The sequence below is a fragment of the Rhodnius prolixus genome, unplaced genomic scaffold, assembly GCF_049639745.1.
Source record: "Rhodnius prolixus isolate KJV_2025 unplaced genomic scaffold, Rpr scaffold_10, whole genome shotgun sequence".
Taxonomy (NCBI): domain Eukaryota; kingdom Metazoa; phylum Arthropoda; class Insecta; order Hemiptera; family Reduviidae; genus Rhodnius; species Rhodnius prolixus.
In genome coordinates, this window is record NW_027411615.1 from 15211310 (window position 1) to 15233960 (window position 22651).

A 22651-nucleotide genomic window follows, 5' to 3' on the forward strand; every position below is an offset into this window, starting at 1 on the left:
TTATTCGGAAGGGATCAACAAACTAGAGCAGCGTTGGACGAAGTGTATAAGCCTAAAAGGAGACTATGTTGAAAAATAAAAAAGGTTTACCCCAAAAAATTAAGTAGTTTTTATTTTTGCACGGACTTTTCAAACGACCCTCGTAGAAGCTCTCAACCCTTCAGCAATGCCGTTTTTACCTTAGATACGAGGTTCAGACCTCAGTACGAGCATAATTTCATTTTGCATAGAATTCAAAAGCTCTTTTCTTCCTTGTAAAAGCTCTTGCTTCTCTAGTTAACTAGATTTTGGAATGAGCACAGAATGCTCTGGTAATCTCAAGCCCCAGAGAGATTGCAGAAAAAGTCGCTTGCAGTGACTATTACGGACGTTGTAAACTTTTGGTTGTTTTGCCCTGCGTTCGACGTGTATACCACGTCATTGTCTGATTTTAATTCCGCACACTGTGGAGAGGTTTTTTAAAACTAAATTCCAGGTTAACTGGTTAAGAAAAAAGTTTCTTTTTATGGGAACAAATACAATAATTGAGGACAATAATTTTGTATTACATATTGTAAGTTTCAAGAACGTTCAATTACTTTAGATTGAAGTTGTTTTAAGCATATTTTTTTGGGGTATCATACGCCTAAGTTCTTACATTGTGTACTAGTATAAGGAAGTGCAAAACTAGCTTTTGCTAAATCATGGAAAGACCAAGGAGGCGTTATATTAGCATTGAAGTCTAGAAGGTGACATTGATCTACCATCTATGGTCAGCTAATATCAGACCATGCCATAAAAAAAGTAGTAATATAAAGTTGATATTTAATAAAATAGTAACCATAAATTCAGTATGACACAGCATTTCAAGGAAGAATATAATTCGCCTTTTTTTTTTTTTTTAGAACTAGTTGAACCTTGAAAATATTTTTTATTTTATTTCCCAGAGAATCTTTAGCAAACGTTTCATATAAAGTTTACTACGATGTATTGAAAAATGTGTTCAGGTCCGACGTATCGTTGATTTTCTCCGTTATAGTGCGCATGTATTATTGTGTCCATAACTGGAATCATCAATTCTTAACAATGAAAATGATGATACATTACATTAAAGTCCATTATTTTGCGTAATGTAGCGAATAATGCCGTGATGAAGTGATGAATTTCGCTAGCCGCTTCAGCGTAATCTTAATCAGTACTTGTGATTCATATAAAATTAAATTGGCTAGCCAGTTCTAGCTCAATCAGCTAGAAATTGAGTAGCTTATAATACTAGAAACCCGTAGTTACAATTATTAATGTTATGAAATTAGATTATCCCTTTTTGATAGATTTTCGTAACAGATGGTTTTAGTTATCGTGTACTGGACTAAGACAATCTCTTTCTCCACAACCTTACTAAGTTGGTTTACGTAAAAACAAGTTCCTTGTATTTGTTTTCTTTGCTACATTTTTTTTGATTATTATTTGGCTCCTTTCACCTACATTAATAATGCATTGCACGGTCTACTGAAATACGATAGTATTTTGTTTATTGATTAGGGGTGGCTGCACTGTTGAAATCTTGTAAAATATCTCTCTGTTTCATTTCTTTCTAAAGAAAGTAATGCGATCTCATTTAATGTTCTATTTCAGCTTTCACTGGCTATTTCGAATACCCCTGAAAATGGAAAAGCGTTGTTTTGAAAATGATCTACCTAAGCGTGTGAATAAAACATCTCAAATTTAAGAAACTGAAACTATATATTTTACGATTGAGTTTATGGTTGGTGTGAACAGAATTGTTCGGGTATCATTTATTTAATATTCTCAAACTGTACAAAATTATAAGCACATTCTTTCTTACTTCCGTGTTAAAGTATCTACTCGCCAGGATAGCTGCATCATCTGTCAATAACAATAAAAAAATAATGATTCCAAAATATCTCGTTTCTGTTTCATCTCTATGCCTGGATGACGCTACGTAATGATTAACACCTGTTATGAGTAAGTTATGTCCATGTTGTTCCTAAAATATGATGATTCATTTTGCGAATATCTGAACGATACCCGGACATCCTTGATTCTTAAAATTCTTTGTCTCCAGTTTTATGATTCAAAGTTATTTGTTTTTTTTTTTTTATTCTTAATGAAAACATATGTATTCGGCGTTCTATTGGGTTAATGTTAACATTCTTTTTTTTTTACTCGACTGCAAATATTGGCCGCGCTGACACTGATACAAAAAAAAAGGTTAAGTTTGAAGTAAATTTGTTAAAACGCTGTTTAAAAAATTTTAATTACGTGCTCAGTGATTTATTTTGTTTTTTATGAAGGCTTCTTTGTAACATTTATCAAATAAAACCAAACTTTACAAAAAACAAAAACAAATGTAGGCCCATTTTCCAGCGTATTTAACCCAAATCGTACCTATTAGCAAGATGTGAACGCATAAAACTTCTCTTTCTATAATTGAAGATTTACTCCATTTTCTGTGGAATGATAAATCTGTAAAAAACAAACAACTGGGTGTAAAAAAGTAGCATGTACGAGGTCTGTAAATTAAGTAATGAGACTGATTTTTTAAAATTTTTTTATTCAAAAAGAATTACAGTTCTATATTGTCACCTTCAAAATAACTTCCTTCTGAAGCCACACAGCGCTGGATACGTTTCTTCCACTCCTCATAGCAGTGCTCGAACTCCGATACTGGAATAGCCTTCAGCTGGTCGGTTAAAGCCGTTTGAATGTCTTCGACTGTCACAAAATGAGTTCTCTTGAGGTGATTTTTCAACTTCGGGAAGAGAAAATAGTCACAAGGACTCAATTCAGGCGAATAAGGAGGCTGAGGAGCCACAGGAATGTTTTTAATGGCCCAAAACTCTGGTTTATTGAAATTGCTGTGTGACAAAGAGCATTATCGTGATGCAACACCCACTTGTTCTTGATGTTTGGTCTCACACGATTGACCCTTTTTTGAAGTTTTTCAAGAACCTCTCGGTAAAAGTGTTGATTGACCGTTTGACTTTGAGGTAGAAACTCTTTGTAGACGATTCCGTGGATATCCAAAAAAACAAATCAGCATGCATTTGATCTTCGACTTCGCCATCTTTGCTTTTTTGGGCCTTGGAGAGGTTGAAGTGTGCCACTCCATGCTCTGGCGCTTGGTTTCTGGGTCGTGTCATTACACTTTAGACTTTTTTCTCTTCCCGAAGTTGAAAAAACACCTCAAGGGAACATTTTGGGACAGTCGAAAACATTCAAACGGCTGTAACCGACCAGCTGAAGGCTATTCCGGTATCGGAGTTTGAGCACTGCTATGAAGAGTGGAAGAAACGTCTCCAGCGCTGTGTGGCTCCAGAAGGAAGTTATTTGAAGGTGACAATATAGAATTGTAATTCTTTTTGAATAAAAACTATAGAGCAAACCTCTTGGTTCTATCTTAGCAAATTCTTCTCCAAATTTGGAGGTTGAACTGTAAGGTTACCTTTTAGTTGTAATGTATGGTTTTACAAACTATAATATTGGTGAAAATTAATATGGGCTAAATATTCCGAGTTAGATATTGTGATAGAACTTTTCGAAGTTCGTCGAGTGGTCATATTACATTTTTCCAACAATATACCCGGACATTATGACTAAAAGTACTCGTATAGTTGCCGATGAGGAATACAAGCAGCTGGTAAAAGTGGCTAGCACTTTTACAGAATCAGATCACGTCCGCGATATGTTCGACAATGCCATATTAATAGTGGGAAAAGGAATATTTTCTCTCTCACTCAATTTTACTTTTCCTCTCTTCTGCAATATACCGATCTTCCATCCTTTTCTTAAGGGAAAGAGTTCCTTGCACCTTTATACCATTTAACTGCGCTTCTGCATTTCTTCAACTTTACTTAGAGTTTACAAGATTGCTTTTTCTTCGCATTTGTTTTTGGGGAAAAACAAGTGATTCAATTTTAGCAAATTTTGATAATTACTGTACGTTTTAGCTGAAATTGTACAGGCTCTTGTTAATATGGTTTTACGATAACAGCGAGTTAGCTAGATTAAAGTTTAATCTGAATTAAAATTATTAAAGTTAAGCGAATTAATCGCCTATTTTTTCAGGCATCCAACTATCAATTAGGTATCGGCGGACAGACGCTTTACACATACGAGGCGTGGCTATTAAATAACGAGACTGATACTGCTACAGAAGAACTATTGCATGCGCCAAATCCTAACGACCGACAGCTGTGCAGCGTAAAGCCTTCTCTTTCGATTGCAGCGTCTCACGTGTTTTTAGAGAAATCTGCCTGTTTGTGTAAGAGGTGTTAGTTTCGTTTTGCCGAAAACATGATACTACACATGTAGTAGAGCAACGAATTGTCGTGAAATTTCACATGAAATTGGGTAAAACCGCTACTGAAACTTATCTTTTATTAAAAGAAGTTTATGGCAATGAATGTTTATCAAGTGCGCAAGTGTTTGAGTGGTTCAAGCGTTTCCAAGATGGCCGAGAAGACGTCGGAGATGATGACCGCTACGGGTCGCCCTTCCACGTCCAAAACAGATGAAAATATCGATTATAATTAATCAACATTACTACCGTGAGGTGCTTGCTCAACTCTGTGAAAGAGTAAGGAAAAAAACGACCCGATTTGTAGAAGAACAAGTCATGGGTTCTCCATCAAGACAAAGCGCCGGTTCACACTGCATTGTCTGTCAAGACGTTTCTAGCCAAGTACAACATCCCAGTTTTAGGCCATCCGCCTTATTCGCCTGACCTGGCCCCATGTGACTCTTATCTGTTCCCCAAAATCAAATCTGCATTAAAAGGAACACGATTTCAGTCCGTTGAAGCTGTGAAAGAAAAAGCGACATGCGTCATGCAGGAGCTCACAGAAAAAGACTTCCAGCACTATTTCGAACAATGGTAAATTCGCATGGAGCGTTGTAGGGATAGGGGAGGGGGTATATTGAAGGTGATAACAACTAAATATGTATAAATTTAAAATAAAATGTTTTACAGCGATAGTCTCGTTATTTAGTAGCCACACCTCGTACATTACTATAAACATTTTTTCTAATATGGCTACTTCTGGGATTTAAACTAGATATCTCTATTTCTATCTTCTCTGACCTCTTATGTTTTGTATTGGAAAAGAATCGATGTTCATTTTTAGTCTAGATTTTACTACTAAAATACTGCAGCGCAAAATTATTAATAAGAGCAAAAGATTTTAATATCCTCTCGATGGACGGCAACAGTCAGAAAAATGATTAAACTTTTCTCCAAATATTTGCTCTTGATAAGGAATTTTTTTTCTGTTTCTCATTTCTACGATTATTCCAAAAAATCATTCATACTCTAAAACAAGAATCCAGAACCAGAAAAGTACTCTTCATTTAATTCTAATATCAATTAACATGTTTGCAGGTTTAGTTGGCAATGTGTGACTGGTGCTGCGGGGGCGGAATGCCATGACCGATTACATAGACCCACATTTCGTGCGTGCTCTGTGTAAACCGCCGGAAAGAAGAAATTTGCAGGTAGATTTTTAATTTTTATTATTTAGTTATTTTTTTTAATTTTTCAATCTTTTAGTGCATAGACGGTAGTTACTATTAAAGTTTAAAAAAAATAATAAAGTAAAATAAATAATCCAAAAATATACGAGGGTCGTTTGAAAAGTCCGTGCAAAGTCAGAGAGAGACTGGCGCGTATCGAGGTTATGTTTAGTTAGTAGCATCTCTTGGAAGAACACACACTAAGTTTCAGCCAGATCGGTCTATTTCTTTGTGTTTGGCATTCGTTTGAATGGAGGAAGTCGAGTGATTTTCAAAAAATGGACGAAAAAGAATTTCGTGTGTTGATTAAATACTACTTTATGAAAGGCAAAACGCCTCAGGAGACTAAAGAGAAGCTTGATAAACATTATGGTGACTCTGCACCTTCGATTAGAACAGTTTATAAGTGGTTTCAAAATTTTCGGAGTGGCCATATGGGCACAAGTAACGCTGAACGTTCTGGACGCCCTGTTGAGGTTACTACTCCAGAAATCATTGATAAAATCCATGATATGGTGATGGATGACAGAAGAGTGAAGGTGCGTGAGATTACTAGTGCTGTAGGCATCTCGAATGAACGGGTACATAATATTTTGCATCAACATTTGGACATGACAAAGCTATCCGCAAGATGGGTGCCGCGATTGCTCACGCTTGACCAAAAACGAAATCGTGTGAAGTGTTGCAAGGACGGTTTGCAGCTGTTCCAGAAGAATCCGTAGGACTTTAAGCGTCGTTTCGTCACTGTGGATGAAACATGGATACATCACTACACTCCTGAGACCAAAGAACAATCTAAACAATGGGTTACCAAGGGGGAATCTGCGCCAAAAAAGGCGAAGACCGTTCCTTCGGCCGGAAAGATTATGGCGACTGTCTTTTGGGATTCGCAAGGAATAATCCTCATCGACTATCTGGAAAAGGGTAAAACTATTACAGGTGCATATTATTCATCGTTATTGGACCGTTTGAAAACCGAGCTGCAAGAAAAACGCCCACGATTGGCCCACAAAAAAAGTCCTTTTCCATCACGACAACGCACCAGCTCACACCTCAGCAGTTGTGGTCGCAAATTTAATGGAAATAGGGTTCCAACTCGTTTCACATCCCCCTATTCTCCAGACTTGGCTCCCTCGGACTACTATTTGTTCCCCAATATGAAGAAATGGCTGGCGGGAAAAAGATTTTATTCAAACGAGGAGGTGATTGCAGAAACGAATGGCTATTTTTCAGACTTGGACAAATCCTATTATTCGGAAGGGATCAACAAACTAGAGCAGCGTTGGTCGAAGTGTATAAGCCTAAAAGGAGACTATGTTGAAAAATAAAAAAGGTTTACCCCAAAAAATTAAGTAGTTTTTATTTTTGCACGGACTTTTCAAATGACCCTCGTAATTTCTTAATAAAAGAAAGAAAAATATTTTCCAGTCACGCTAATGAGGTAGATCTATTGGAGCGTAGCAGCGTTCGACACTATTCATTGGGCACTTATTTATTACCCACAATTCTTTAAACCATTCCTTACATCATTTATCTTTTTCTCGCCTATTTTTGCTTCTTCTTTTTCTTTCATCTGGAAAGACGCCATCATTAGTCATCTTTCAGTATTTTTTCTTGAAGATAAACATTAAAAGAAGATTAGGAAAAAGAAATCCTAGAAATTCATAGTTACAAATAATGAATAACAGTAAAAGCTAAGTGTATCTACAGAAATTTCTTATAGTTTATAGTTTTCTAGGATAGGTAATAGCTCCTTTTCAGTAATGTCTTGTTTAAAAGATCCCAAATCTCCCTCTTAAGTAATTTTACTGGACACAAACTCGCAGCAGGTTTCAGTGGCGAAACCAGCTGATATCTTCTTGCCATTGCATTAACTTCAGTATTTTTTTGGGCCGCTCTAATCGCCCCGTTTGAGAAAGGTCCGGCCAAAGAACACTTTCCAGGATTTCTCTTACCAAAATTTACGTCATTCAATTTTCAATAAAAGAATTTGTTCTGAAAAAACAGTTGACTTTATGGTAATTGTAATGTAATGTAATCGCTTATTTCTTGTGATTATCTATCTGTCCATTCTAGCTGAGCAATCTTCATAAAGATTTCTATAATAGGAACTAAACGTATTAAAACTTACTGCTTCTTTCATTTTCGAGTTTCACTAAGATAAAAGACACTTTTATTCGCGTAGACTATTTCGGAAAAACCACTTATTTATAGCAATCGTGCATACTTCTTCTCTGTTATTAATATTGTAATCAATATTAATAACAGATATCAATATTAATATTGTAATCAATATTATTTCTAATCACAATCAAGTAAAGTATTCCCCAATCAAATTTTATGGAAAGTGAATATTTCTATTTTACTTTCAGAATTAAAGATTTTCCTCAACGCACCGTTAGAAAGGAACAATATAAAAGATAAGCATTACAAAATGCATTGTCTCTCTTATCTTTAATAAAGTATCTTTAGTACAATCAGTTAAAGTAGTTGAAAACAATTTATAAAAGAAAGTAATGGAACTTAAAAAGATACAACTTGTAGGTAATTTTAAATACCATTACGATGAAATTACTATTATTATTTTTATTTAAAGTTGTTAGGATTTCTTTCTTAAAGTATCTACTTGACACAGAACTCAAGTTCCCAGAAGCAGAAATCTGGAAAAGATGGAAACTTTGTTACATCTCTGGCAAGTGCATTTCGATTCAGAAGTTGGCTCTGAATTGGCGAAGATGCATGAAGCACAATCTAGCTGAAATTCCTCTACAACTAAAAATTTATTTATTTATTGTTACCTGACAATTTTCACAAATCACCGACCAAAAATTGAGTGAATAAAGAGATTGAAGTTCTGCCTCACCCAAATTCCTCAAGAGCTCTCACATCAACTGATTTATCACCTTTTTTTAGCATCTTAGTTACTGGTATAGGCTTCACCATTGAGCACTATTCATGCCTGGAATTCAGAGGATCCAATTTTACAGAAATAAGTTAAAATTGACTTGTAGCTTGGTTGGTAAACATGTTCCAACATGGTAATGCTAATTGTGCATAATAATGGTGGATACACTCACTCACTCAAATTGAGCAAGTGAGTGAAGGAACCTCAAAACGGATAACATATTTCAGATTGTAACTCAAAACCGGAAAACACTATCACAATACTTTTAAATTCTGTACTACCAAACTACTACCAAAATAGAATATCAATTAAATATAAAGTAACAGAATGAATATATAAAATCAACGAAACAAAACATAGTTGTTTCTGTTTTAGATTTTTCTACGTGATGCTGGTGAAAAAGAAGTATCTAGTGATGATAAGTTTTGTACTTTAGAAAGATAGGAAGGGTGCCCGGCGCTCTCTAGATAAAGAGCTGTCCGGCCTCTTTAGAAGAGAGAGACTTAGAAAGATAGAAGCTCTCGTGTTGTTGTCTCTCTCCCATACATTATTTAAACTCCCAACTCTTATTTCTCGTCTGTTTACCTTTGTTTGAAGTTATAAAAACAAAACTTGTCTCTAACAAAAAGGCCATCAGTTTTAAAAATGTCCTACTTATAGTAATTATTCATTCATTCCCTTTTAAATTGATGTTTGGAACTAACAAACTAAAAGCAATAAGAAAATAGTTAAACAATTTGAATCCAACAATCTACAATTAATAACAAAGTAGCTGTACAATTTGGAACCAACAATCTAAACACATGTTTGTGTTTATAATATCAAAGATCAAATTTTATCTTATAATTTGGTCTAATCAAAGAACTCTGACAGTAACTTAGCAATCAAAATTCATTAACATGTTCCATCTATATTCTTGAAAATTACATTCAGAATTGGAGATCAGAAAAATAACATTTCCCTGGAAATTCCCCGAGAGACGGGATGATTGGATATCTTCTAATCTACTTATTAAGTACAGCATCAGTATAATCTATAGACCTGAAATCTACGAGGGGGTACCCAAAAATAACCGGAATTGCGTTGCCGCGCATGGAGCTTATGTAGTACGCATTTCTGCCGCTAGACGTGTATAGCGCAATTCCTTGCCAGTTCAGTCCTGCGTGTGTTGTCTGCCTGGCTTGTTCTGTTCATCTGCAGTGATTGTTTTTACCAGCGCTGTTTTGTTCTTTTTTCGTTTTTTATGATGGCAAGTTTAAGTGAACAACGTGCAGCTCTGAAATTTTGTTTTCTACTCGGCAAAAATGCTGCTGAAAGTGTTTTAATGTTGAAAACAGCTTACAAAGATGACGCTATGGGAAAAACTCAAGTATACGAGTGGTTTACTCGGTTTAAAAATGGCGACATGTCGATTGATGACAAACCTCGTTCTGGACGTCCATCAACTGCCCGAATCGACGAAAATGTTGAAAAAATTCGAGAGCTGGTATTCACAGACCGTCGACAGACAATTGATCAACTGTCAGAGAGTAGTGGGTTATCTTGGAGCTTGGTTCAGCGAATTTTAACGGAAGATTTGGGGATGAAAAGGGTTGCTGCCAAGTTTGTTCCTCGAGTTCTGACTGACAATCAAAAAGAACATCGAGTTGAAACATGTCGTGCTTTGAAACAACAGCTTGAAACTGATCCAGACTTTCTCTCAAAGGTCATTACTGGTGATGAGTCATGGTGCTATGGTTATGACCCAGAAACAAAGCAACAGTCGAGCCAATGGAAGACGTCAAGTCAAGTCAAACATCAAAACAATGCTGATTTGCTTTTTTGATGCCAAAAGGCGTAGTCCAGTCAGAGTTTGTACCCCCAGGTCAGACCGTCAATCAAACCTTGTATTTGGAAGTTTTGAAAATATTGCGCAATAGTGTTCGCCAAAAAAGACCCGATTTGTGGCAAACAGGAGACTGGTTCTTCCACCACGACAATGCACCTGCACACACACAGCCATCTCTGTTACACAGTTTTTGGCTAAAAATGGCATGGTTCCGCTGCCCCACGCACCTTACTCGCCTGACCTGGCTCCGTGCGACTTTTTCTTATTTCCACGCATGAAAAAGGGCATGAAAGGTCACCGATTTGACAACATTGAAGAGGTCAAGAAAAAAACGAAGAAGGAGCTGTCAGCCATTTCTAAAGATGACTACAAAAAATGTTTCGAACAGTGGAAGCACCGGTGGGACAAATGTATTAGTTGTAATGGAGAGTATTTTGAAGGGGATAAGGTTGTTCTGTAAAAAATTTGTAAATAAATAGCTTTTAAAAAATAATTCCGGTTTTTTTTGGGTACCCCCTCGTATGTTACCCTGAAACTTAATGGATCAGTAATAATAATCGAGGTGTTAAAAATGATAAAAAGAAGGAGTTTTACTTTGCAAAATCTACAAGCAATAACTAAATAGTTGAACAATTTGGAACCAACAATCTACAAGCAATAACAATGTAGGTGTACAATTTGGAACCAAAAATCTACAAGCAATAACAATGTTGGTGTACAATTTGGAACCAACAATCTACTAGCAATAACAAAGTAGGTGTACAATTTGGAACCAACAATCTACAAGCAATAACAAAGTAGGTGTACAATTTGGAACCAACAATCTACAAGCAATAACAAAGTAGGTGTACAATTCTGTGAAGTGGAAGTCCGCAGCGTATGATTTCTGGAAAATAACCAAATCAAAAATACCAACGAAAAACTGTAAAACAAAAAATTCAGCTTTGGTTGTCCTTAAATGCTTAAAATAATATAAGTAGTATTTTTGCAGAAAAGATAAAATTCCTGTTATGAACGAAGCTGGCCGTGATTATGTTTTATACAAACATAGGGATTGTATTGTAAATTTAATAGGTTTAGATGTTGTTTTTTTTAAATAAAAGCCTATATGGTGGGGTCTTATATAAAAATATAACCACATCGCATGTGAAGCCGTTAGTGCTGTGCCGACACAGATGTTATTCCCCAGGCCACCTGACGTGTCTATATTAGTTATCCGCATAGGAAATCCACTCTTTTCACACTTATAAAATCATTTTGTACAAACCCATCAATATTCCGCCGGGCACAGGTACATTCATAACCTGGCCACACAACATGTCGGCTGGAGAAATTTTAATATTCTTTTTTATTGATTTAATTAAATTAATAAGCATATATTGTCGGCTTTTTCCCCCCTCTAAATATAATTTAATAAAAATCTACTATCTGCAAATGATTTTGTTATATTTATGCTTTTAGGTAAAATTTTGTTATGTGTAAAACTATAATTGTAAATTACATTCTTTTATTGTTTTCGTGCTTATATTCTATTTTGAGTTCTCACTAGAAATGTCCATTTCGAGGTCGCCTCAGTTAAAATGTATTTTTATTACGTGTTTTTTGTTTTTTGGTTTTTGTTAAAAATTGTTCTTTGTGTGTGTGTATGTATGTAACCGTCGTTACTCAAAATTATAATAAATTAGAAACTGCAAATTTTGTACTTAGCCTTTTTGGCCAAAATCGGTAACCTAGAGCAGCGTTTCCCAACCTGTAGTACGCGAGTTGCTGGTTGGTGGTACGCAAAAAATAAACAATAATGGCGGACATAAAAAATTAAATCATAAAAATATCATAGATACGTTTTTTCCTGTTTCATAAAAATTATTTTAATTAAATATTATACAGTAAAGTTGTTAATATGTACAGGAATAAAGTAAGTCTCTCTCAAGATATACGAGAAAATATAACAGCACATTTAACAGGATTAAAATTGTCTTTCATGCAGTATTTTCCAAAACCCGAAAACACAAATGATAATTGGATTTCAAACCCCTTCTATAAAAAAAATTTAGGAAAAGCTACGTCATTATCAATAAAAGATAAAGAAAATTTAATAAAATTATCATGTGACAGAACTTAAATGATAACTATGTAAAGATCTGCTTAAAGAGACTGGATTGTAATGGAGTAAGCTCTATCCAAACAACATTAAATTTAATTTAAAAAAAGTTATAAAACTAAGATCTTACACTTGAACTCCTTTGTAACAGATACATTGTATCTCTATTCAAATAAAGATAATAATAATAAAATAACACACTCGGAATAACAAATTTCACGAAATACAATCATTTTTACGAAGTGGTACAATTTAGTATGATGTACTACCAAGTGGTACGCGAGCTAAAAAAGGTTGGGAAACGCTGACGTAGAGCATCACAGAGTTAAAAATCATATTGCCGAGGAAAATTCAAATTAGAAATGACTTGATCGCAATACATACTTGTCTTAGCTAGTAAGAGGACTCTTTTAACCAGTTCTTTTATTTTGCTACAATCAAAAATAATTAAAATAAAAAGTTTTACCATAGTCAGTAAAGCAATGAGATGATTCCGTCTACTGTTATAATATTAATAAATTTTCAGTCACACGCGGTGTGTTGTCTGTGATCATTTATTTATAAATAGAACCATTAAACCCAAGTCGCACTCACCAACTAAGTGCCTTGCGTCAGGTTGTGTTTTATTCGATAGTTTACTTGATCGAATGCCTGTTTTATATTAAACTCAACAATTGTATTATATTGACAACTTGTTCATTTTCGTGCTATGTAAATTAGTGGATTAATGTTAATTTTTGTTGTAAGATTACCTTATCAATTCCTATACATAATCTCCTCAACCAAAACTTACTGTTTAAAACATTAAGTATAAATGTTGATTAAACGGCTATAGGTACTCATACTTCAGCTTGTAATTGCAGCCATTTACAAACGTCGAATCAAAGTCAACAAATTACCAAAAACGTAGGGGAGAGGGGTCCACATTTGAACAGCATTTACATTTTCTGTTACAGAGTGCACGGAATCGTATTATTGAACCTTTTTATCTTGTTTTCTACAACTTTCAAGTCTTCTGAACAGATCTATATCAATAAATACTTAGTACTTAACATACATATCTATATTTTTTTAATTTAAAAATTTTATGGCAAATGTTAATATCTGCCCCACTGGTGGGGGTAGCTTTGATCACAATATAAAATAGAAAGAAATGATATTACTTTACTCTGAATCTGCATTCTATCAGTTATTTCTCTCACTACTACATTACTTTCTCTTTTAAACCACTGAAATCTAGTTCAAAAAATCAAGAATGACTCAGTTCGGGTCACCCGAAGTGAAGGGTTTAGGAAGTTTGAACAAAATATTCGGTTTGTTGCACTTCTTAATGTAGGTTCGGACCACTTTCCCCTTCTCTGCGATTAAACAAAAAAAAAAAGTCACAAACTTGCAGGTCGGTAGGGCACATTTTAACTGTGATTTTGAAATGTGCCCCTCTCCTTCCATAAAAGAAAAAATAATATCCAACACTTTTTGCAAGCAAACAGACTTTTGTAAATACTAGGTTTAAAAATAGAAATTCCAAATGTTAATATGGACTAACAATACTTACACCTTGTCCACTACAATATTCACAATACATTTCCAAAGATGCAACAAAAATTTTACTTCCACCTTACAAAATATAACATTCCTCAATTCTGGACTTTACAAACAATAAAAACGAGGGGAACTCTGTCAATTATATAACAGCTCTGCCACAAAATATGGAGAAAATTACCAATCATAAATGTTTTAAACATTTGGCGAGAAATTAAAACTGTTCTGTAAAGACAAATCTAGTTTTCAACATTATTTATGTAAGTTTCAATTATTAAAATAATAAATATTAAAAATTTCCTTTAAAATAACAGCTAATAATAGCAAATGTTACATTAGATTTAAATCCGGTTGTTCAACAGCCCACAACGAACAGGTTGGGAGTGTAGTTTAGAAGAACAGAGTGTTGGCATTCTACAAATCTGGACTTGGGCCCCCTCCATTTAACTTTAAGGCTGAAATCGCGGCCCCGCTTTGACGCAGCATTTTATTGAAGAAGTTTTTTTCTCCTGTCTAATTCGGTTTTAATTTTTATTTAGCTCTTCATTTATTATATTTCATCTTTTATTTAATGTATAGTATTTATTTATTATGAAATGTTCATCAAAATTTATGAAAATATTTAGCTAGCTTAAGAACTTAATCCTACAAACTTTAACATTATTATTTTTATTGATTTTTTTAAAGTAATTACGTCTTTTTTATCCAGTGATTTTGAATTGAAATGATTTCTCTATCAATTGTTTAAGTATATAATTATTATTTGTTTCGCTTGGCTAAATGCGGTGTGTTCACAGTCATTAGTAAGTTGGCAGCCTGTAATTTGTTCTGATTACAAGTATTTCAATTGAAATAAATGATAAATCTAATTGTATTTCTGTGCTCTGTTTTTATTTCCGTATTCTTGTTTAATGTCAGATTCGTGCAATTTATTAAAGCTCATAGAGTAATGCATGTGAATGGTTAATTTAAAATGAAATCATGTTTACAAACTTCTCTTTAATGAACTTTAACACAGAACTCAAGAAACCCCAGAAGTCAAGCCTACGCTTTTCCATGAACAGGGAACCGTAAGATATGAATTTGCGTAGAAAACATCTTTTCAAAATTCGATACAATTGTATTAAAATTATTACACCTAATTATACCTGTAGTTATTAAAGTTAATACACCATGTTTAAACAAAATCTATTAGAAAGCAGATAGAGATATTTTTACGGTAGATTGTGTTACCAAAACGGGAAAGAATTAGAGTATAATTGATTTGCCATGTTAAAATTAATCGATTAGTGTGGTTACAAATTCTCTGCGTTTGCATGTCAGTTTTAGGAAGCAAACCAACCTAAACACTTAAACCACATTTTGTCCAGAAATACAATAAAGGTCTATGATAATAGCACATACACTAGTTAACAAAAGCAATCGAAGACAATGTAAACACGGTTAGCTTTGTTGTGCGTGCACGGACTAGAAATTGCCAGGCTGTTTGGCTGGAATATTGCTGTTGGACATACCACGTTCATACAGGATTTCATTTCACACTACATGTCCTCCAGATTGTTGGAAAGAATTCCCTTAAATCATTCTTTTATTTATTTGGTTTTAAATTTTGTAAACAAATTAAGGCCATAATTGAGCAAAAATTATTCCGGAAAGATAGGTAAAAATTAGTAGTAATTTATAAGAGGTTTGTTGCACAGAATCTGTATCATGGTTCTCCAGATAGAACAGTGTGTATAACTCAACCGTAACCAAACACAAAACGGTCTGTTTGTCCCAAACCAGTCTCCCCAAGAAGTCCTACTTTTTAGTAATTTAAGGTACTTTAAGGCCTCCGGCAAGTGTTCAAATGAATTCTATACAGAATTTTAGAGAAAAGTTAGTTCTATAACTGGTATAAATAGGAATGTTTTAGTGCTAATAGTTAAAGAGATATAGGAAGTTAAATTTTGGAGATTTTGTAAACCGTCCAAATTTCAAACCTTTATATCTCACTTCTTAGTGTTCTGAATTCAATGAATTCTATAGCGAATTGTAGAGAAAAATTAGCTGTATAACTGGTATAAATAGGAATGTTTTAGCGCTAATAGTTAATGAGATATAGGAAGTTAAAATTTGGAGTTTTTGTAAACCGCCCATATTTCAAACGTTTATATCTCTCTTCTTGGTGTTCTGAATTCAATGAATTCTATAGCGAATTATAGAGAAAAGTTAGCTCTATAACTGGTATAGGTAGGAATGTTTTAGTGCTAATAGTTAAAGAGATAGAGGAAGTTAAAATTTGAAGTTTTTGTAAACCGCCCAAATTTCAAACCTAAATATCTCTCTTCTTGGTGTACTGAATTCAATGAATTCTATAGCGAATTGTAGAGAAAAGTTAGCTCTATAACTGGTATAGGTAGGAATGTTTTAGTGCTGATAGTTAATGAGATATAGGAAGTTAAATTTTGGAGATTTTGTAAACCGTCCAAATTTCAAACCTTTATATCTCTCTTCTTGGTGTTCTGAATTCAATGAATTCTATAGCGAATTGTAGAGAAAAGTTAGCTCTATAACTGGTATAGGTAGGAATGTTTTAGTGCTGATAGTTAATGAGATATAGGAAGTTAAATTTTGGAGATTTTGTAAACCGTCCAAATTTCAAACCTTTATATCTCACTTCTTAGTGTTCTGAATTCAATGAATTCTATAGCGAATTGTAGAGAAAAATTAGCTGTATAACTGGTATAAATAGGAATGTTTTAGCGCTAATAGTTAATGAGATATAGGAAGTTAAAATTTGGAGTTTTTGTAAACCGCCCATATTTCAAACGTTTATATCTCTCTTCTTATTTATTTTAATTCGATGAATTCTATAGCGAATTGTAGAGAAAAGTTAGCTCTATCACTGGTATAAGTAGGAATGTTTTAGTGCTAATAGTTAAAGAGATATAGGAAGTTAAAATTTGAAGTTTTTGTAAACCGCCCAAATTTCAAACCTAAATATCTCTCTTCTTGGTGTACTGAATTCAATGAATTCTATAGCGAATTATAGAGAAAAGTTAGCTCTATAACTGGTATAGGTAGGAATGTTTTAGTGCTGATAGTTAATGAGATATAGGAAGTTAAATTTTGGAGTTTTTGTAAACCGTCCAAATTTCAAACCTTTATATCTCTCTTCTTGGTGTTCTGAATTCAATGAATTCTATAGCGAATTCTAGAGAAAAGTTAGCTCTATAACTGGTATAGGTAGGAATGTTTTAGTGCTGATAGTTAATGAGATATAGGAAGTTAAATTTTGGAGTTTTTGTAAACCGTCCAAATTTCAAACCTTTATATCTCTCTTCTTGGTGTTCTGAATTCAATGAATTCTATAGCGAATTATAGAGAAAAGTTAGCTCTATAACTGGTATAGGTAGGAATGTTTTAGTGCTGATAGTTAATGAGATATAGGAAGTTAAATTTTGGAGTTTTTGTAAACCGCCCAAATTTCAATCGTTTATATCTCTCTTCTTATTTATTTTAATTCAATGAATTATGTAGCGAATTGTAGAGAAAAGTTAGCTCTATTAGTGGTATAGGTAGGAATGTTTTAGTGCTAATAGTTAATGAGATATAGGAAGTTAAAATGTGGAGTTTTTGTAAACCGTCCAAATTTCAAACCTTTATATCTCTCTTCTTAGTGTTCTGAATTCAATGAATTCTATACTGAATTGTAGAGAAACGTTTGCTCTATAACTGGTATAAATAGTATGGTTTTAGTGATAATAGTTATCGTTTTGCGCATCGACTTCGATAGTCATTAGAAGCGCCCTTAATTCGGAATAAAAATAATGGTACTTCTTTTTGTACATTTCCCTGCTATATATCTTTTTTTTGGTAGCATGTTACGAGACATTGTTATTTTTTAATCTAATATATGAATGTAATATAACAATATTTGTTGTATAAAGCAATATTTTCATTGTTTTGTTTTTCATTAGTACATTATCTTGATTTAGAACACGGTGACTGTATCATGTAGGCTGGAACACGACCGTTACCATTTTAATGAGCAACTTAGTTCTCCCTTTATGCAATGTTTGCCCATTTACTGCTAAAAAGTGTCACCAAACCACGCTCTGATTTTAATAAAACAGGAAGAATGGTTATTAAACATATTTAATGATTGATGTGAGATAAAGCCGAATTAGAGGCTCAGCTAGCTTTGTGCTAAGGTTCCTTCGAAATGAAAATTGTAAATGTTATTTTTGTAAAGGTGATGTTGCCAAAAAAATCAATTCTTACAAACTCAGGATGGCAACCCATTATTTGCAGTAAGTTTACTATTAAATTGGACATAACAGAATCTATTTCCCTTTACAACAACTTTTTGTCAATTCTCCACCAAGTACTTTGGGGTGAAATGCATTTTCTAAGTTTGACACAAATGGCTTTTCTTAACGGCCATTTAAATAATGGTTCTCCGCTGTTGATCTTGCCGAAGCTGGATATCTCTAACAACCACTAATCAATCTTTAACGCTTTAAACTATCTCTTCCCACTTTAAATAACCTCTTAACTTATTCTACTTTGTCCCATACATCTTGGGGATTTTGCTCTACTGTCCTGTGGGTTTTCTTTCAGTTTATTTTTTATGTAATCTATTTCTATTCATAAATTTCACGATTTTTTTTGTTTAAAAATAAGTACAGTCGAGCCTCTCAATAACGGACACTGGCGGGGGAAAGCAAAGTGGCCGCTGTTTGGAGGTGGTCGTTAGAAGGAGGTAGGCAAGTTTCATAATGAAAAAATATGGGTTCTTTTTCCAAACATCTATTTAAAAATTGTTTATTATTAATAGATTTAAAAACTTACATAATTTCATAATTATTTAGATATATGATATGCATAAAAGTTTTCTTAATTATCCAAAAAAGTTATCAAAAAACTACATATTATTGACTTAATTAATAATTTATATAACAATTTTTATGATAATCATCACATTTATTCGTAACAATAATAATTTATGGTAAAATTATCATCATACTATCACCTATTATTAGAAGAAAAGTAGAACCTTTCGGCAAGTTGACGATAGCTCGATTTGGCTTTTGCAAAATCTTCCAACACATTTATTTTCTCTTCTAGAGTTAAACCACTTTCTTTTGAGAGACATATCGGAAAAGAATAATATTGTTCGTCCAAAGTTGTATTGAAAAATGACTAAAATGGTACAATATGTATGAGCTTATATAGGAAACTTTAGGAAAAACCAGAAAAATACAAAAACTTGAGAGGGGATAATTATTTTTTCCACCGCGTCAAACGAACTTTTAAGGATTAAGTGGTCGTTGTTGGACATTTAATCCGTTCCCCAAAATCAATGTCCGTGGCCATCATGTAGAGTGTCCGTTAGACGGAGGTTCCTTTATAGAAAGTGTATAGGGGTAAAACGGGAAAATCCCAAAACTGTCCGTAAATAGAGGTGGTCGCTAGTGAGAGTGTCCTTTATGGGAGGCTCGACTGTACTTTTCATTTTTATGTTAAATGTTCGACTTATCGCTAATTTATTCAATCAGAAACCTAATTATCATTCCAGTAATTCGCCTTTGCAATCTTTTGCATAAAATCATAGTCTTGATAGATTTTGTTTGAAACATAAGTTACCTTTATTCCATAAATAGTACGAGAAGTTTATTTTTAGTTTATTTAAATGTGTTTATTAGGGTTTTCAACTACAAAACAGACATATAATGTGTCAAGTCTAAAGTTACTGGCTTTGGTCATAACCGTCGGCCAGAGTTGCCTTCTTACATTGCTCATGCGAAATCAATAAAACCAAAAATAATAGCTTCCTTCAAAAAGCAATAAAAATTAATGACTAAATTTAAAATATAAAAAGGCGAACTTTAAAGCTACTGCTTTTCGAGGAATCTTTGATATTTTTGGAGAAGAAATAATTCTTATTTCCGTTTCCAGCTATATTTTTATCATCAGTATCAATGACAATATGATATCTATCTGTACAATGTCAACATAATAAGTAAGAACAGTATTAACACTTGCAATTTCTTAATAATTAAGGTGAAAATTATTTTAAAGCTACGATTTTAATTAAGTTCTCTTATTGTTCTATTAATGCGATTTTCATATATTGTGCTGTCTTATCACTTGCACAATAATAACAAAATTCAAATTTAAACTAAATTAGATTTTCTAGGAAACGATTCCTACGATTTTCTTTAAACATTAATTCAAATTAATTAATTAATTAAAATTGTGAATGATATTTTAATTAAAACTCTCCGGTAGGACAGTTGTATAAGGGTTGATCGTCAAAAAGTGCATAAAAAAGCGTAAGGTTGAAAAACACCCAAGATAAAATTCCTAAATTTTCTATAATATAGGGCATATTCTCGATTATAAAAGTAATTTTTTTGCAACAACTTAGATTTGATAGATTTCGAGAAAAAAAAGATGCCATTTAATTACATAGATAGTGGTAGGAGAAAGTCGTGTGAGTGTGCATATTAGATGTTAAATATTAAATTGTAAATAAAAGTTAATAATCGGGAGTTGGTTCATGTCTTTTGACCAGTCAACACGTGTGATATTTGCTCCGTAGTTTTTGCAGTATTTTTCCTAGGAAAACTGTATTTTTCTTGTAGTTTTTGTTACAGTTTTAAAAAAATAGTGTCCGTTAACTGTTGTGAATAGTTATTTGGTGGATTTTCTTAACGTAAGTGGATGAATTTAAATAATTAACTCTTTACTTTTAAGATAAAATCAGTAGTTTGGGTTTCATACGCTAGAGTGGAGGCTCAGCGATACAAAACTTTATTTATATATTTATTTATTTATCTGCAAAATAAACTGCCTTTAATAATAGAAGAGTCATAGAAGACCTATTTAAACTTTGTTTATAAGCAAAGTCTATTCTTTCTATAGAATGAAAAGAATTCTGAATGAAAAAATCTGATTGTTAAGATTTAAACAACTAATTTAATTTTTATCTTATTCACTCCTCGTATTTTTTGTTTTTTGTTTTTTTTCCTCCTCTAATTATCTGTTGTCTGGAAGAAATTTACTTGTCAACGATTTTACTGTTTTTGTATGCCTCCGAAGAAATTGGAAGAAGTTTCTAGCCCTAAAGTATCGAATTCTAGTTTGGTCACACGAAAACGAGCTAGAAGCTCTCCTGAACTTCAGCGTGTTAGCAAAAAGTTGGACGTAGAGGAAATGGATAAAGAAGGTACTTCAAATGAAGTGGTTTTAAACCAAATGAAAGCTGTACTATCTGACTTATTAGATAGTAAATTGGCCTCTCTAGCGACCAAACAAGATATACATGCATTAAGAGAGGCTTACAATTCGATGAAGGAGGAAAATAAGCTATTGAGATGTGAAATACAACAATTAAAAGAAGCTAATGTGAAAAGCGAAAAATTGATGGAAGACCTTGATAACAAATCACGTCGTAATAATCTGATATTCAGGGGAGTTTTGAAACACTCGTCCAGTGGAGGAACTAAAACGTACTCGGATATAATTTCAGAATTTTGCAAAGATATACTTAAAGTTGAAATCATGGCAGATAATATTCACGCTTTTCCTCTGGGCTCGAGAGACACTTCTAATTCTCCATTGATGGTATCGTTTACTCATTTTCGTGACAAGATACTGGTATTGGGCGCAATTCGAACACTGAAAAATACTGGATTTATAATCCATCAGGATGTGGCCGAAGTTACAAGAAAGAAGAGAACTAAATTAATCCTAATACGTAAAGAATTAGTCAGATTAAATAGTCGGTTAAAGACATCACTAAGACTAGACAGCTTGCTAGTGGAGGGTGTTAAGTTTACCTGGTGTAATACGAAAGGATTATGTCATGGAAATGATGACGGTTTGCTGAAACTACGAGAACTAACTGCTGTGGACCTGAAAGAATTTGTTTCCGCTATATCGTCTAACACTCTACCTAAGGACTACTTCCTGAAGCAGCATTCGACAGCTCAACGGTTGCCCGCCTCCACATCGTGCTCAGTTGATCGCTTCTGAGGCAGGCCTGTCTGCAGGAAACATATGTCGATACATCGTTCTTTTGAATTTAAGTTTTTATCTTATAATGTGGCAGGTTTGAGAAGTAAAATTTCTGATAATTTTTTCCTTAATTTTATATCAGAGTATGATATTTTTTTTCTATTTGAAACTTTTGTCTTAGAAGAAAAAATTAATTTTTTTTCAAATTATTTTGTTAATTATAAATTGGTCTGGGTCCCAGCTATAAAATCATCTAAGTTCGGGCGCCCTAGTGGCGGTATGTTATTTGGTATCAAATCTACTATTAGAAAAGAATTTGCAGATTTTATCAGTATTAATGGTAGAATTATTGTTTCACTTAATAGGAATAATTTCTCTCTCTTAGTAATACCAGTTTACTTGAACCCTAGCTCTTGGTTGGCTGACTTCAACAGCTTAACAAGTTTCGTACAAGGCCTGAAATGTGATAACATTATTATAGTGGGTGATGTCAATGTGAGGATTGGCACTGCACAGTTACTCCCCATTGGTTTGGTGTTGGACTCTGCGTTATGCTCTTCCGAGAGACAGTCTCAGGACAAGTTGTTAAATGCCAACGGTTCTAAATTTTTAGACTTTTGCGCCGATTCAGGGTTAATTGTCTTGAATGGGAGATTCGCGGATGACTGGGCTGGTGATTTTACTTTTATCGGTGGGCCTGGGTGTTCGGTGATTGATTTGTGTTGTGTCTCTCTAAATTGTATTTCTTTAATTGGTG

General features: G+C 33.6%; 1 protein-coding gene across 4 annotated transcripts in view; it reads left to right on the forward strand.

Moving 5' to 3' along the window:
- Positions 1 to 22651, forward strand: part of LOC141457137 (rap guanine nucleotide exchange factor 2-like) — a 519728-nt gene that overhangs the window by 136687 nt on the left and 360390 nt on the right. For all 4 annotated transcript variants that reach the window (XM_074133690.1, XM_074133691.1, XM_074133694.1 and 1 more), the window contains exon 3: positions 5381 to 5493. In XM_074133690.1, the coding sequence (XP_073989791.1) occupies positions 5425 to 5493 (69 nt within the window). In that variant the 5' untranslated portion in view covers positions 5381 to 5424. The remainder of the gene's footprint in view (positions 1 to 5380; positions 5494 to 22651) is intronic.